The sequence below is a fragment of the Artemia sp. Qi Xiang Cuo genome, chromosome 17 (assembly GCF_049724085.1).
Source record: "Artemia sp. Qi Xiang Cuo chromosome 17, ASM4972408v1, whole genome shotgun sequence".
Taxonomy (NCBI): domain Eukaryota; kingdom Metazoa; phylum Arthropoda; class Branchiopoda; order Anostraca; family Artemiidae; genus Artemia; species Artemia sp. Qi Xiang Cuo.
In genome coordinates this window covers 27,264,301-27,282,145 of record NC_142810.1, presented here as the reverse complement: position 1 = coordinate 27,282,145, position 17,845 = coordinate 27,264,301, and the positions used below count along the sequence as shown (strand labels likewise).

General features: G+C 33.8%; 1 protein-coding gene across 1 annotated transcript in view; it reads right to left on the bottom strand.

Annotated features, from left to right (window-relative positions):
• Window positions 1-3,316: 3,316 nt before the first annotated feature.
• The window catches only part of Mcad (Medium-chain acyl-CoA dehydrogenase), a 66,696-nt gene continuing 52,167 nt past the window's right edge, over window positions 3,317-17,845 (bottom strand). Inside the window, exons 9-11 of the mRNA XM_089103758.1 lie at window positions 16,062-16,163; window positions 13,701-13,871; window positions 3,317-3,599 (exon numbers count right to left, since the gene is read on the bottom strand). Coding sequence (XP_088959884.1) covers window positions 3,450-3,599; window positions 13,701-13,871; window positions 16,062-16,163 — 423 coding nt within the window. The 3' untranslated portion in view covers window positions 3,317-3,449. The remainder of the gene's footprint in view (window positions 3,600-13,700; window positions 13,872-16,061; window positions 16,164-17,845) is intronic.

Sequence of the window (17,845 nt, the reverse complement as noted above, 5' to 3'; positions counted from 1 at the left end):
GGCTACTGCATCATTGGCAGTTTAGTAAAAACTATATTCGCCTTGATCAGTATCGGAAAGTATAAACAACACCAAATTGAATGTTTGGTGTATAATTAAAGTAGTTATTCAAAAATCCATCAGTTTAATAATTTATTTCGCTGTAATTTAATTTTTATTTTCAAAGCTATAAGAACTGGAAAAGAAAATATTTGTAATATAATTCGTTTTCAATTAAGCACCAATGACGCAGTAGGCTTTTGGTTTTTATTTACAGTTAAGAAAGGAGGCAGTATCCCAACACTTGTTTGTAGTGAAACTATATTCGTCTTGAACAAATCCAAAAAGAGCTAATAAATTAAACTGAATCTTTGATGTATAATAATAAATTGCTGAAAGCTCATCAGTTCAAAATGTTACTATAATTTTAATGTTTATTTTCAATGTTAAGTACAAAAGAAAATATTTGTCATAAGATTGGTTTTCAGTAAAGCACCAACGACGCAGTAAGTTTTAAACTTTTACAGTGAGAGAAGGAGGTCATACCCAAACTCTTGTTTGTAGTGATTCTTGTTCGAATGATTTGCATATTTAATTTAAGTTTCACTCGTTCGAAGATTTATTTATTAATTTAGCCTACATTAATATCTATTGTATGTTTGTTTGCATTGATTGTTTATTTAATTTCTGTTCGTTTTAAGTTTCAGTTATACTTCAATAGGAAAATATTTTTTTCCGTTTTAAGCTTGATTTTCATATTCAATCTAAGCATTACTCACTTTAAGATATTTTTAATCATTTATATTATTACTTGTTGTATGTTTTTGCTATGATTGTTTATTTAATTTTTGTTCGCTTTGGGTTTCATTTATTCTTTAATAGTAATTTCTGGTCGATTTGACTTCGAATTTTAAAAGGTATTTGTATCTGCTGAGCTTAAGTTTAAAATGGCCTTTACTTTTCTTTAAAAAACTTATTTTTCGGAGTTTTTTTTTTAATTAATCACTTAAAAAGGGCATAAGAACTTTAATAGTCGTTCGAATGAGCCCTACCCTGATATTCTAGGACTATTGGTTCGATGCTATCACCCCTGGAAAAACAAACAAACAAATAAACACGCATCTGTGATCTTTCTTCTGGCAAAAAATTCAAAATTTTACACTTTTGCAAATGGGAGCTTGAAACCTCCCTGATTCTGTGATACGCTGAACCTGATGGTGTGATTTTCATTAAGATTCCTTGACTTTTAGGGGGCATTTCCCCCTTTTTTTAAAATCAGGTAATTTTTAAACGTCAATTAAGAAACAGCACTTGGAGAGTCAATGAAATTTGCATCATTTTGGGATCTAGTCTCTGGGGCTGTGGGCCATGTTATCCCCGGATACATATTTTATAAGATGTACCTATAATCATACTTGTTTAAATTCCCTGCCAAAGAGTATGGGTAATTAACTTTACTCTTTGTTTCATGTAAGATTCCGATTTAACAAGGTGCAACATTCCCACCTTGGCTTTCGAGATAAAATTCTTCTTCTTTGTTTGGGTAAACTAATATTATTTTATATTGCATCTTTCGATTATTCTGAGCAAAATGGCAATCTGAAGATAGTAATCCGACGACATGGGAGTTATAGGGGCCAAAAAGGGCACTGGATAGGATACGGTTGCCTTTTAATCACTTTTGGCTCTTAAAAAAAGGCACTACAACTTTCAGTTTCTGACCGAAAGAACCAATTCTTAACTCTCTACAGCTACCTTCATTAAGAATGGACTAGAAAAAAAGAAAAAGAAACGGAAGACCGATCGTTATTGTCCTAACTCCAAAAGTCAACGAATTTAGTAGGCCAAAATACTTTTATAACACCAGACTGGACTATAACTCGAAAATTTTAAGATTTTGAGAAGGTCATAATTATGTTCTTAATTGTGTCGACTTCAAACCGCTGTGAGTCATGCGAGTAGACACACTGATCACTCTGATTACTTGGAGGAGCAAACGTTTGAGAACAGTACTTGAAAAACAGCTATGTTTGACACTACAATTTAATCCAAAACAGTCTCTAAGATGGGCTAATTTTATTAGAGCCAGCTGTATATTCCACCAAGCGAAGGTTCAAAAAATGATATTTGGTGATTATATAGAGGAAATGACTGATGAAATGGTGGGTACCTCACGATATGCCTGGCACTGCAACATATGCAGCGTTTAAGTATATGTCTTTTAAATTTCTTAATTGTTTCGATGGTAAAGAGATTGCTCGTCTTCCCCCTCCCCTGTTGGATTGTTTTTGAGGATTAAATTGCTTAATCTGCAATAAAAGCTGATTGATTTTAACAGTTTGAGGTAGCGAACGGTAAGTAAGGATTCTGACAATGAGTTTTTTATTGCGGGATTTTAAGCCTCCTATTCAACATGGTGACATTATTTCTTCTTTCTTTTCTGTTTGTTAATTTATTACGCCCAAACATCTATTGAGTGTTCTCACAACGGATAGTTGTTGTTATTTAGTTTTTGTTATAGTCTAGAATAATACGACTGTAAACCTTGATCTTACCTTGTGGTAGCGCAGTGGATTGATGTTCTACTTGGCAAAAAAGGGCCCCGGGTTTGATTCCTTCTGCCGAGAGGCAGGGCCACATGCTTGCTATCTGTCCTGTGAACAACAACAGGTAACTGAAACATTGATTCGACGCCCTACACACCATTAATAGCTCTGGAGTATCTTCATTCTCTTTCTTTTAAAACCTTGATCTTACATCACAGAATATAAATATCTGTACCAACTGAACAGTAAAGAGAATATACAGTAGGGACAAAGGCTATACTCTCCATTAAAATATGTGACACAGATCTAAAACCACCCAAGATTCATACTCCGCCTTCGCGTACACGCGATTCCCATGTACACATAGATTCTCTCTAATGTGATGCCAAGTAGCAACTGAACTCGGCTGTGACGACACGGTTCAGAGTCTTTACGCGCGGTATGAAATATGTGTCATGTTTGGAAAAAGAAATCGCTACTATATATTCTTTCTACTGTGCAACAGAGGTAGATGCCTAAGCTAAAGATGAAGCATTGTGCATCTACGATTTTAACCATGCGTCTTTATTCCCTGCATACATGTAAAAAGGCGTATGTGTTTAATAGGTGATAGACAGGCCATGATCCCGACAAAGAAAATTCCAATACATCGACCTCAAATACCAAATACACACTACATGAAATAATCTTAAGTACGACTGTATATCAAAATGCAGCTTATGACAATAGCTTTGAGAATTGACTTAGCATAAAAGGAAGTCCTCAGCTATACAAAAAGTAGAATAAATAAATAAAACTTCGAACTGGTTTATTGCGAAAAATTCAGTTTTAAATCTTGGTAACAATCTAGACTCCACTGTTTATAACCCCTAATTAAAAGAAAATTATTACCATACAGAAAAAGAAATGAAAAGAAAAAAAATACTAATGACTTTGTTTATACATTTGTAAGTGTTCACGAGAAATTATTACTCTCTGAATTTGAGCAGTCCCTTCGTAAATCTGGTAAATTTTTGCGTCTCTCATCAACTTTTCCACCGGATAATCGCTGTTGAAACCATTACCACCAAAAACCTGAAAGGAAATAAATGAAACACTGACGTAAAAAAAAAAACTACATTTAATCTGAAAATAAATAAAACAACGAAGACTAAAACCAAAATCATGCAAAGCTTAAATATAATCTAAAAGCACAGCTAAATACAAATAAAAACTAGAGTTAAAAATAGCACAAAATCTGAATAAAAACAAAACGTAAAACGAAATTACTATTCAACCATGTTTTGTAGCGAGAAGAATTTTATTATTTGTCGAAATTTTATGATGATTCGTTTGAGCTCCTATGTTAAAAAGGTATTTATTCAAAATTGAGTTCATATTACAGTTTCACTTCTTTTACTGCCAAATTATTTTTATTTCTTGACCTACAGTTTCCTGATGCTGATTTCAAATCTGGCCTTAGAATTTTATGCCCTCTACAGATACATTTTAATATTTTAAGCCCCCCCTCTAAATTTCAGGACTTAAAGTGTTTTGGGAATGATGCTGAATGCAAAATAATGGTTAACCGTTCTTTGTGATATGGTTTTCATTCAATCTACTAATATCCCCCGCTTCATGCTAGTATTTCCAACAGGGTTTGAGGGTCATTGTAAAATTTCTAGAGAACCCAGGGTCCCCGATAAAGAAAAAGAAGAAGAAAAGGACGCATCACTTAGCTTTTCTTTGTGGTCTGGTTTTGAAAACAAATATTATACAGCTTTGTCTACTAATAGTATACCCCCAACACTTTAATTTTCGACAGGGTCTTTGGACCCTTCTGCCATTTCAACTAACCAAGAGTCGACCCCCTCCCCCTTCAAAACAATGTGGAAGGAGTGGTCGTCAAAACTTCAGTAAGAACTCATTCAATTGGAAATTGAAAGTTCTAAAGTCCTTTTTAATAATAAAAATTGATCAAAAGGCAATCAGCCCCTCCCCAATCACACCTTTTTTAGATTTCCTCCCTTGACAATATGGCCTGATCAAAATAGCCTGAAGTTAGAATAGGTATAAGCTACCTCCAGGGATGACATGAAGACCAACACCCCCTGGGAGAGTGCTGTAAATAATGCTATAAGCTTATTGTTTATATATTTTTTTTATTGGGATAGAGGGATATGTTTGATTCCTGATCTCCAAGAGAGCTTATGGTAAAACTTTAGAAAAATATTCAGGGAGATGTTGAACAAAATAACAAGACACTATGTGCATGCTGGTTGTCAAAAGGGCATAAAGAGTAATTAAGGTTAGTTAAAGATTAAACAAAATCCATACGGAATTATAAAAAAGGACACATTTTTTAATTTCATCCGACTCAAGAATATGAAGGCATAAAGAATGAGAAAAATGATCCTCTTCCCGTTTTATTTTTTAGATCCCCTGCCTCCACATTCAAGGATGGGATCGTATTTCCCATCGTAGTTGCTGTGGACAAAATCTATATAAAAATTCCTAGAATAACATTATTTTGACATAGTATTAGCCCTTGAGTATGCATTAAACTCTATTTGAACCACTTGTTCAGTCTGAAAAATAAACAAACTATGTTTAATTCCTTTTTACGTATAATATGATTAGCCTGGAACACAGTGTCTGGAGGCGGAAAAATACGTTGATTATGTTTCAAAAAGCCAAAGTTCAAAGAGACGAGAAAAAGAGCAAAACTTTGCAGATATCCACTGCAGTCAATGTAATAGCTATAACTTGGTGACGACCTTAAAAACAGAGAATAAAAGTTATTCTAGAATCTGAAAAGAGAACAAATAGCTATATAGCAGTTAAACTTGTACAAACAGAAAATTAAATCGCTAGCAAAGTCAAGACTAAAACTAACAGACAGTACCACAAATAAGAATTGATTTACTGAAAATTACACGTATTTTGAACAATGTTTTTTTTTCATATCTTAATATTAAAAAAAAACTAAAGCAATCAAAGTTAAAAACAAAGAGAAATCTCAAAGCAAATACATTTGGAATAACCAATTTAGTTACACTGTTCTAGAAGGACAGTTATCTTAATTACTTTTATTTCATTTTCCCCGTAAGGTCCCCAAAAGGCTAAAGTAGCCAATCATTCGCACTCTGCTAAAAACAAAATATTTTGATTAGTTTTTTTTTTTTTTTTTATCAGGATATGGAATGAAAAGAACACTAAATAAGTTTCCCGAAAAACAAAAACAAACTAAAAAATCAAAATGCACTTGCCAGAACAAATTAAGTGTTACTATCTCAAAAAAGATCATTTACTTGCATTCCTATTTTTATTACCCAACTCTTTTATGCAACTTAGTCCTATATAGGACTAAGTTGAGATATATTATGTCAGGACTACGAGATACGTATATTATGTCTTCCAGAGTGTGCCCCAGCTGTGAACGTTCTTTAAAGAAAGGCACGCTAATACAGTGCTCTAACTACTCGAATTGATTTCAATCCTCTTGTTCAAGGATATCTGTTTCCGAAAGAAAGAATACTCCTTATTGGATTTGTTCTATCTGCAAAGCTGTCCCTGAATTTTCTAGCGACCCTAGTGTGAATCATCCCCCCTAACTCTTCAATATCTAGCCAAATGCCTCTGAGTGACATAGCCCCTGTGTCTCAAGATTTTCTTTCGAGTGTCAGCATGTGTGTACCTATTATAAACCATCCGAATCATGTTCCTTTTGCAAAGTGAACAGATAAAAGGGTACTTCTGCCTGCAAGGAAGCTGTAGATTCAGCGTATGATTTTTCATGAACTTTTGTAATTGCAGACGGGATTTCTCATATGATTATTATTATTATTTTTTATTGAAAACCTGTCTTATTACAAAAAGGAAATGACAGAGCACTATAAAAAAAGAAGCAAAAGATCACTATGCAACAATTATAATATAACTAGTGTAGAAGGAGTTGGCTCCAAGCATGTTTTAACAACAAAAATGACGGAGCACAACGAAAAAAAAAAAAAAAAAAAAAAAGAAAAAAAAAAAAAGAAAAAAAGAAAACAAAAGCAGAAGGGCACTATACTTTCTAGGACCAAACAATGAAAAACAGAAATAATGAAAAACACGGGTACTTGTAACAAACAAACAGGCATTGTGAACTCTGTCCTGTTTTTTTCTCTGCGATACATTTGCAAATACCATTTTACAGATTTGGTCTGGAAAGTTACAGAAAATCCTGTGAAGAAAGCAACGAGACGTGGCGAGGATGCAGAAATTGCTAGAGCCAAATACATTATGAAGCTGGTTCTTGATCTCTACCAGAAAAGTTTTAAATGGCATGCAATAGTGCCTCACTCATTCAGAGACTGCCCTTTATTAAAGTCTGATTCTAGCGTACGCTTGGATCGACTTGTTAGTGACTATGGCAGAAAGCTAGAGAAGTCTATTAATTATCTTGAGAGATTTGAAAAAGAAACCCAGTACTCGCTGTCGAAGTACCCAGGCCCCTCAGACCCTTCTACCGTTTCAATATCGTTGATTGGCCTTCCCTCGCCGACAGATCTGATATAGTAGAGACTATTACTGTCGCTAACCCGCCAGCCTCGTTAGGTTATCCTATTTCCAGGAAAAATGATTTAAATAAGTTCGGTCCGGGCTGTATCAGAAAAACAAAAAGACCAGTGATTTGATCTTCATTACTGTAGCGGCTGAATCTGGGAAAAAGTTTTCCTTTGATCTAACGGGGTCTTTCCCTGGCTTTGTCATAAGTTTAAGAAAGCCAAAATTTTACGGAATAATACGTGGTGTGGATACAGTGTTTGACATCGAAACTCTAGCAGCCACTTTTCCTGAAATCCTGGAGTTCAGGTGGCTTGGAAAGTCAAGAACGGCAAAAGCGTTATATGAATCTGAAACATATTTGAAGTATTATATCGTCTATGAGACTAATTTTAGTTACGAGTTCTTCAGAGTTGAGAAAGACAAACTGATTCCTAAAACATGTTTTAATGGTCAAATTTTCTCTCATATGGAAAAAGAACTGTGATTCTGCAACTCTGAAGTGTGCTCGTTGCAGTGGACATCATAGATAACGAATGATACTCCCTGCAACAACGCAACTTATAGCCCCAGCTGTAACTCGAATAAACATCCACCCTATAGTTTCAGTTGCCCTACTGTTAGGAGGTTTCTTAAACGAATACAATTACTACAGTTACGTCCTTTAAATCGAATGGATCTTTGTTGGCAAATTTGTAGTACTGAAAGAATTTGTTTCCGAAATTACTTCAATACTATGTTTGCAACAGCACTATTTGTTGAAACTTTCGTCGAGTATGTTGAGTTCCTTTTCAAGTTCCCTTACACGATATATTTACGGGTCCTGCAAGGTCTACTGGAGCCCGCCAGGCGGGTAGTGTTGCTAAATTTGTTCCTAAAGAATTCAGTGCTATTTTATCTTACGCTGATGAATCTTTTCTTGCATGCAAGCTTTTTGATTTTATTTTAGTCAATTGCTATTTGCCTACAGATTATCACGATGATTTGTCTCTTGAAGCATTTACCTTTGCTTGCCATAGATAAATTTTATGGCCCAATTAGATTCGAGTTAACACATTATTATTTGTGGTGATTTTAACTGTGATCTTGATAATTTAAATGAGCGTAGTACAATTTCAGGTTTGTCTTTACCTAAATCTAATATCTGCCGCCAGTAATTTGATTTTACTTATTCTCATTTGAGTGGGAGTACGAGTAACATCGATCACCTTCTTTCTTATTTTGGACCATCTATTATGGTAAGAGCTATCCTAGATTTCCCAATAAGTGAGCATTAGCCAATTTAGTTTTTGACAATGTTTTCTATAATCTATAATTCGGTTTTGCATCTAATTCTGTTCCTATTCATCCAAATATTTTTCCACTCTAGAGAAGCTTTTCGAGTAAACGGTGTAAACCGAATATAGAAAATACTGAATATAGTCAAGTCTGTTTTTTGTACATGCTAATCATGAATCTAAATTGGCTTTTCGTTTTTGGAAAAATTGTGGAAAACCGCGGGATCGTCAGCCGGCTTTTCTGTGCCTGCAGGAAAAGAAAGTGCTAATGGACGTTTCGTCCGAGGTTGACGCGAATAATAAGAAACTCTGGAAAGCTCTACATTTAACAAAACGAATTAATAAAACTACAAAAAAGAATACACCTTCACTTGTTTAATGGGAAGCTCATTTTGGTGACCTTTTGAATTCTTGTGATGATCCTAAACAACTTCTGCATGTTGATGAAATTTTGAATTGTTCTTTTAATTTTGAGAATTTTGCTATTTCGTTTGATCCTTTATTGGGTGCATATCGTAAATTAAAAGTACAATCTTTTCAAGATGAGGATGGGATCCACTCAAATCATTTCAATTGGCTCTCACTTCTTTTCTTCTTCTCCCTTTGAATTTTTTTAGTCTTATCCTCAAGTCTGGTAATGTTCCTTCATCTTTCAAGGCTGAGGCGGTAACTCCTATCCAAAAATCCGGTAAAAGAGATCCCCGATCTGGTGATTCTTATATACCGATAACAAAGGGTTCTATCATTGACAAGCTTTTTGAATTGTGTATAAAGGACATTTTTGAACATCTGGATGTTGACCTTAATCAAGAAGGCTTCAAGGGAAGAATGAATTTTCACCATGCCCATGCAATTATTAATGAGCCAAGGTCTTCTGGCTTCTTTATACACTTTTAATTGATACAAAAGCAGACTCTGACAATGTTTCACATACTTCTGCTCTTTCAGCCCTAATTAGTGGTGGGATCCCCCTTTCTGTGGTTAGAGATCTCAGATTCTGGTATTGAGGCTTATAATGAAAATTTCTGCTTCTGATTCTTTTTCTAATCCAACTTCTGTTGGTCGTGGAGTTAGACAGAGTGGAGTTTTATCCCCTTATATTTTTAATATATGTTTGGCGGAGTTTCTTTTTCACTATCTAAAACCTTTATCTCCCGGGGACAGAATGTCTCTTTTATTGCATACGCTGATGATATTATTTTACTCAGTCATTCTAAAGCTAGTTTAATTCATAATTTTAATACCCTTTCCAGTTAGCTTAAGATTAGAGGCTTTTCTATCAGTGCTAAAAAATGTCTATACCAATTTGGAACGGGAGTACTTCATTTCCGGTTTCTGATTTCCGGTTCTTTATCTGGGTTACCTTATTGTGCTTCAGCTCAAAGTTCTAAGTCAATGCTAAAGTTAGATATTCAAGAAAATTTTTAAATTATCTCAATGATACGGCTTCATGGTATCTATTGTGGTGATATTTTAAGTTCTCTCTTTTACGCAGTTGCCCTCCCGCATGTTCTCTATCCTGCCCTTCTTGTCAAATTTTAAAATCGGCGATTTATCAATCAGGTGCAAACCAGCACCTTATTGGAGGAAACGATATAAAGGACAAGCCCAAAACATGGTTCAACACCGTCAAATCTGACCTCACGCCGATTGGCGGGCTCCGAACACATGGTCGCAGATGGGACCCTTCATGGCTCGAAATTATCACTCCATTATCCCACGACATTGACCTGTGGAATTCAACAGTCTGCCAGATCCTGCCGCCAGGGAGAGCTACATAGTTTGTGTCCTGATCCAAATACAAGTAAGTAATATTTGTCTTCAATTCGTGTTTTCTATTCTAAATACTGTAAATTTTAACTTGGTTTTGCAATTTGTCTTAGTAGCACTGAATTAGTTTTAAGACTTAAAATTAAAGTGCTGCTGGAATTAGCTAAGATTAACAGGGATAGTTTTTATCATAAGTCTGTAAACTTTATCTTTATGCATAACCTTTTCCCTTTTTTCCAGAATTTAAATAATGCTTGATTTTGTGTTATTGTGTTTTTCTACCGTATTTTATTCAGTTATGTTATTAAGCCCATTTTACATCAATGCTTCGTTTCTCTTGCTGAAGTATTTTGTTTTTCTTTCGTAATTTCATTTATGTATTTTATATACTCCTCATTTTTGAGGGAAATAAATAAATAAATAGGTCAAATGTTTAACCATAAGACCAAATCACTTTGTCACAAAATCTTGTCTCATAATCAAAAAAAAAAAAAAACAAAAAAAAAAAATAAGCAAAAAAAGCAATGTGATTAAGATTATATTTGGATGGAAGTATGAACTTAATTACTTTAGTGGGAATATTATCAGGGCCAGACGACGAAGAATTTTTCAATCCCATAACAATTTTAGTAATTTCTTTGTCCGTCGCTGGTTCCAAAAACATTTTACTTCATACTAGGTGGCCCAAGATAAGCAGGTCGATTCTCGTCGTGGCAAAATTATTTTGTATAAATTTTCTACCTTCTACCTTGATTAGTTTATCTGATTTTTGACTGCAAACAATTCATTGTTATGCAATCAAGATAAAGAAGAAATAAAAAAAGGAAAAAAAACGTGTACACACTTTATTTAAAATATATACTCATATACGAATCTACATCACTAAAAAAAGAGGCAGCTTCGTTGGTTCTTTTTCCAACGTAAAGCCCGGTTCACAGGTTTTATGTTACCTCCTCACACTCAGCAGGCTAGACCTTTAGCCTTAGCGAGTGGACCTAGGCATTTGATACTCTCACGCTTGTTCTCATGACATTATTTTATGTACTTTTTTCGTAATTGTTGTTGTCTGTCTCCATTCTGATGGATCCATGATTCATTCTTGGTATATGTATATATATATATATATATATATATATATATATATATATATATATATATATATATATATATATATATACATATAGACTGACCCGGAAAAGAAGAAGAAATGGAGAAAAAAAAGAAAGATGAGGAGTGGAAGAAGTGACTAGGACTAGTTTGTATTAAAAACAAATAATAGAGGAAAAAGGTTGGTCCGATGAAGCTGAACTTGTAGGTACACGTCCAGGGCCATTGCGGAATAAAACTTATTAACTTCGAACCTACTTGAAAATATAATGAAAATTTTCGGTTGGATATTTCGACCAGTTAAAAAAAAAGTCAAAGACAAAAATCCATCTTCAGCGACGGAGAAAAAAAATTACTAAAATTGTTACGGGATTGAAAAATTCTTCGTCGTCTGGCCTTGATAATATTCCTACTAAAGTAATTAAGTTAATACTTCCTTCCATTATTTCTTCCTTAACGAAACTTATTGACCTCTCTTTTCAGTATGGTATTTCCCCGAGTAGTCTCAAGCGTGCTCAAGTCATCATATTATATAAGGGGGGGGGGGGGACACGAAATGATCCGCCCAACTATCGGCCAATTTCTTTGTTGTCTGTGTTTGAGAAAATATTTGAGAAGGCGATGATTTGTCGTCTTAATAATTTTTTTACTTCTGAAGATTTTTTAACGAGTTCCATTTTGGTTTTCGAACACATCATTCAACTGAGCATGCTTGTGAAATTTTACTGAATTATCTTCACTCTGCCCTAGACACCCTTTTGATTCCTGCTGCTTTATTTCTGGATGTTCATAAAGCCTTTGATTCTTTAACCTACAGTGTTCTTCTATTTAAAGTTTCTCATTTTGGCGTAAGAAGTAGTGCGTTTTATTGGTTCAAGTCTATAATATCTGGTAGAATAATTTCTGTTGATCCACTTTTTCGCTCACCATCAAGTGTTGACCAGAGGGTCCCTCAAGGGTCAGTTTTAGGGCCGGTACTGTTTTTAATTTAAGTAAATGTTCTAATTTTTGCGGTTAGAAATAAAAACCTCTTTACTGCTGTCGTCTATGTCGTCAAATATTCTCCCGAACTCATAACCATAGTTTGCATACCTCGGATTCTCTTGTTACTTTTACCGATGATACCACCCTTATTACTTCTGGGAGAACAGAAGAGGGGCTTTGTACAAATTTAGTGGACCCCTTCGAGAGATTTGGTTCGATGCTAACTCTCTTGCCTTAAATGTTTCTAAAACTAGTTTTTTTAGTTTTTCTCGTATACCTCAGGCTTGTCCTCGATTATCTGAAATTCATATATCCAAAGGCTATATTAGTAGACCAAAGGATGGCCATGTCCGTTTCCTAGGTATCCTCTTAGTTGAAAATTTATCTTACAAACACCATATTGATTTGATTAAAGTGAAGGTATGCAGAAACCTCGGTATTCTAAGAAAACTCAAACATATTTTTCCAGGACCAATTCTACGAGTCCTATTTTATAGCTTAATGTTTCATTGCCCAGTCATATGGATGTCTACTTTCCCTTCTTTTCCCAAACCGCTTTCGAATACCTACGATAAAGCTATAAATTTTATCCAGGATATAAACCGTACGGCAACTAAACCATTACTTGATATTATAAACTTTAAATTCTTTCCTGTGCGTCTTTCGCTTTTCTTCAGCTCCATGGTGATATTCCTAGGTCCCTTAGATTTATGTCTTCTTTTGTCTCTGATCGGTCAAATTATCAGCTCTGTAGTTCTCTAGATATCCAAATTCCGCATACACCAACAATAAGATCCGATTTTAATCCTTTTGTTGCGGGTCATTTAATATGAAAAACCCTTCCCGATTCAGCTCGAGAATGCCACTCGTTTGGCACCTTCAAAAGACTAGTAAATTTTGTTTTGTTTTCATGTGATTATTTTTCCTTACTTTTACCTGAATAAATTTCTAGTTTCTCTGCGTAACTTTACTTTATAGTTTTTATTTATTTATATTTTCTTTTCTTCTCCTTTTTGCTCTTCTGTCTGTGACTGTGAGTATAGGTATTTTTTTTGTGCCTTATACGCAACCTTTATCGTGGCTTGCTTTTTTGTTTTTTATGGTTGGGAATAGTTTTTCATTTGTTTGTTTTTCGTTTCTGTTATTCTTTTCTTTTTTTTCTGTATAATCTGATTGTAACTAAAGGATTGTAGAAGGTTATGATGGACACCTTTTTGATTTGAGAACAATATGCAGAGAAATGAATTATGTTAGGTGTTATTGATGTTTGATTTTTTTTGTACTGCTTTTTTTTCTTCTTTTTTTTATTTCAATAAGTAATTGGCTATTGTTCTCTGAGTTTGTGAAACGTATTTACTCCCCTAATTACAGGCCAAGGAGCCTTCGGGGGGGACTACCACAGTGTATTATTGTATGTGTATTGATAATGAATAAAACCTTATAGTATCGTATCGTTGTATCGTAAATGTACTTTCTTGTCTGACCTCTTGATTCGTGCATATACCCTTACCTGAACTGCGTCAGTAGCACATTTATTAGCAACATCTGCAGCTAGAGCCTTAGCAATAGATGCGTAGTACGTATTCCTTCGACCTTGATCGATTTCGTAAGCAGACTTCATCCAAGCAAGACGAGACGTCTCAATTCCAATTGCCATGTCTGCCAGAATAAAAGCAACAGCCTAAGGAAGAAAAAAAAAGTTTTTTTTGTAACATATAAAAACAAAAATTACCAATAAATAAAAAATATTAAAGATAAATAAAACGATTTAGTAATGATAATAATATATCGGTATACTACAAATAGTTTGCATTTACAATTTATATGACACTAAAATATACACAATTTTGATTCCTGGCTACACTCTTACAAAACCCCTGAATAGATATATTCATATACTCAAAGTTACAACTGAAATTAAAAATGGTCTTCGAAAAAAACTAGAAAATAACTAGCTCAAACTAGAATATAAAAGAAATTAGAAAATCAATCAGGACTGATAATATTACATGTTAATCTAACAGTAGATCATAGCTAAAAAACTGACAGAAGTACTTTGCGTCTTTTGGTTTTAGTTGACCCACTTCACTCTCTAGGACATTGCATTCCATATCATATAATTGAATTGAAATCATAGCGGACCGCTCACATAATTAAATGTTCAAAAAGTTCGGCAAAGAAACAAAATTCCACTTCTCTTAATTTTCTCCCCCACCAGTCCAAGAGTAAAACAATTACTCACAACACATCGCAGTACAAAGGAACCTGGGGCCAGCAAATTTGTTTATCCTCTTCCTTCCCCCAATCTGTCGAGGGCTTCTCTCTTTATTCTCTCTTATAGTTCGAGATTCATTTAAATCTCTTTTATGACCCATTCCCACCCTATTCGAGGTCCCAGCCGGACCTCGAATTACGCTGTTTCTTCTTAAAACCAACTTTATTCTATATTTTCCGACACCAAATCAATATAGTTGGTTTTAAAATGCAGGATGTATCAAGCTAATGCGGGATTACTTTGCCCCAAAACAAAAATCCCAACCCACTCTCTCTTGTTAATTTTTAAAAATGCAACATGTGCAAGACAATTCGGCACTAAGTGCCTCAAAACACAAAGCCTATTGTTTGTTTCCAATGTTTTGATGCTAATAAAAGTTTGATTCTATATATCAAAGTGTGAAAGCCACATGAACATTTTAGAAACAATTGTGAAAAATACTTCATTGCCTTGCATTATGATGTATAATTGTTGCCTTTGGCCCCAGCTGGACTTAAAAAAAGAAGCAAAATTTAACATAAACCCATAAAACTTTACCTCACGATTAGCCTCATTTTCATTAAACACCTAGCCAAGTGAGATTGAAATATTTAAATATTTTTTTAAAGTTTGATAGAAGTCATTCAAATGAGTACCAACAAATGATTGGAAAGCATGCAGCATTCTAATATTTTTTTTCTAACACTTAAATTTCGATTCTTCCAACATCTGCGCCAAAAAAAAAAGCTTGCACTATGGAAAAACGTAAAAGTTATATGTAAAAAAACCGTAACTTCTTTAAATGTGTGGCTTTTTTAATGATCCATCCCACTTAAACTTATAATTTTGCTAGGAATTAAAAATAGTCCAGCAATGAAGCACTTTTTTAATTTATTGAGGAATGGCCTTCATGCAAAAGGTGCAGTTTATACATTCCTAAGATTAATGATTAAAAAGAAAGCAAAACAAAGACAAGTTTATTTTATCAATAACTTTAAATATACCTTTTGTGTTCTTATTTACATAAGAAAGTGAAAAAGGGTTTCGTTTTTAAGGGAACGGCGAGCATTTATACTTCACTTTCACCGCACACTGCCCCCGTTTTACTTTTGACGAGCTTTCCTTAGTAAGAAGCAAGTCCCCCCTTTTAGGGATCCGATAAAAACTTTAAATACTTTTAATCTTAAGCTTTTTTTTTTTAATTTACTGCCTCTAAAAAAACTATTTCTAAAATATTTAGACCCTGTCTAAAGAAATAAAATAAAAAAGAATAAATGTAAAAATTAAGGCTATAGAAACAATTTCATTTTCGTGGCGTTAAATAGTTTGTCTATATTCCTACTATCATCCCAACTTGTTTTGTTTTAAATTTGCTCACTTTTTTTTTTATCTAGTTCGATGAAAAAGAACAAAACAAATATATACACAGCAGCCTAAAGACTTAGCTGATGTTTACTAAAATTGACTACCCAAAATTGAAAAACTAATTGAAGATCCTAATTTAGTGAAGGTGACATTAAAATTGAAATAAATTTAAGTGAAATGATTATTATGTCACCGAGTGGAAAGGAGATGAGTTTTTTTCATTTTTTCAATTAAAAAATAAAACAAACTTACTTGATGTTTATAGATTTCTGCTCCAAATGTTTTTCTTTCAGTTGCGTATTTTGTTGCTTCATCTAAAGCTCGCTGGGCCAGACCAACAGCACCAGCTGCTACCTACATAGAAACGTAGATCAATTAATATACGAGTATATATCAAGGAAAACGAATAGCCCATAAAAAAAGAATTTAATTTCTTAAACCACATTGGCCTGACATCACATAAAGAAAGAAAAACGAGCAAAAATGGGGTTTTTATAGGCCAAATGAAGATACTGAAAAAACAAAGAAAATATTTCGAGAGGACAAACGCCTCTCTTCTTCAGCGCGAAACGAAACGATGTATCAATAAAAGCCAAAAATTTAAAAGAATTAAAACCAACTACCTAACAACCATAAAAGCGAGTTATTCGCCAATATCCGCGATTTGCACAAAATCCAAAAAAATATGAACTGCCATCGACGGATACTAGCGAACAACTGACAAAGAGAAGGAACCAATTCATTCACTCGAAAAACAAAACGAACCAGCAATTAAGTCAGCTGGAGAACTATGTAATTTGACTTCAGATTTTAATTAATGCATTTCTTGCAGACACCCTTTGAGACCTAAGGGGTTGTTCACGTGTTTGAATAGATGACTGGGAAAGTGGTTCAAGGTTTATTTCAGAGATTACTAAAGTATCGGCTTCTCTTTTGATAAAAGCGAAATATGACTCGTTTATTTTTAAATCACTGGAATCTGTTTAAAGCTAGACCTAAATGTTGGTATTTATAAATTTCAACAGCTTCTCTGTAGTGCTGGACATTACCTTTGTCATGCGAAATAAGACTCGCTTGATTAAACAAAATAGTCTTTACCTTGATAAATTTGGGACCTTATAGTTTTACTATCAGTTCCTAAATTTATCTACGTACAGGCCCTATCCAAAAAAGTGAAGATTCTGGTGTCTACAGAAGCCCTTGTCGTATGGCGTTGGGTACATCGGAAGAACACTAATCAGCGGTTAAGGGATAGATAAACTCATCACTTTAGTTCATTTGATAATACACATAAAAAGTAGAAAAAAACAGAAAATTTTTACTCTGCCCTTGCAGAGCACATTTTTGAAAAACCAGACCATACTATTTTGTTTAATCAAGCTAGTCTTATTTCGCAAAATAAGACTAGCTTTTAAGAATAGACTTTTAAGAATAGACTTTGCCAAATAAGTCTTATTTGGCAAAATTATAAAATTATGGCAAACAGAGATAAATGTAAAAAATCAAATCTTGTTCCAAAACTTGTCGAATGAAAATCCAAGAAAAAAAACAGGAGCAACAGATGATTTCGGAGAATTTATGATAAAAACAAAGAAATATTAGAGAAAAAACTACAGAGGAAAGTTGTAAATACGAAATTTTAGAGATGAATTTTGAAATAATTTAAACCAGACAGCAATAGGCAAAGAAAAACGCATATAAACAGAAATTTACTACAGAACAAATCCGTCAAAGCTGAATATAAAAAGGATAATAAATTAAATGAAAATCACGAATGGAGGGAGGGCGGCAAAATAAAATCTAGCGGTAGAAGATAAGTGTCGCTCTCCACTAAACTGATGACACAGCTGAATATTAATTTACCAGCTGATAACCTATTAGCAAACACTCAAGTTATATATATATATATATATATATATATATATATATATATATATATATATATATATATATATATATATATATATATATATATATATATATATATATATCAGGGTAGCAGCAGTAGCGGAAACCTAGCAAAAGACGATCACGTC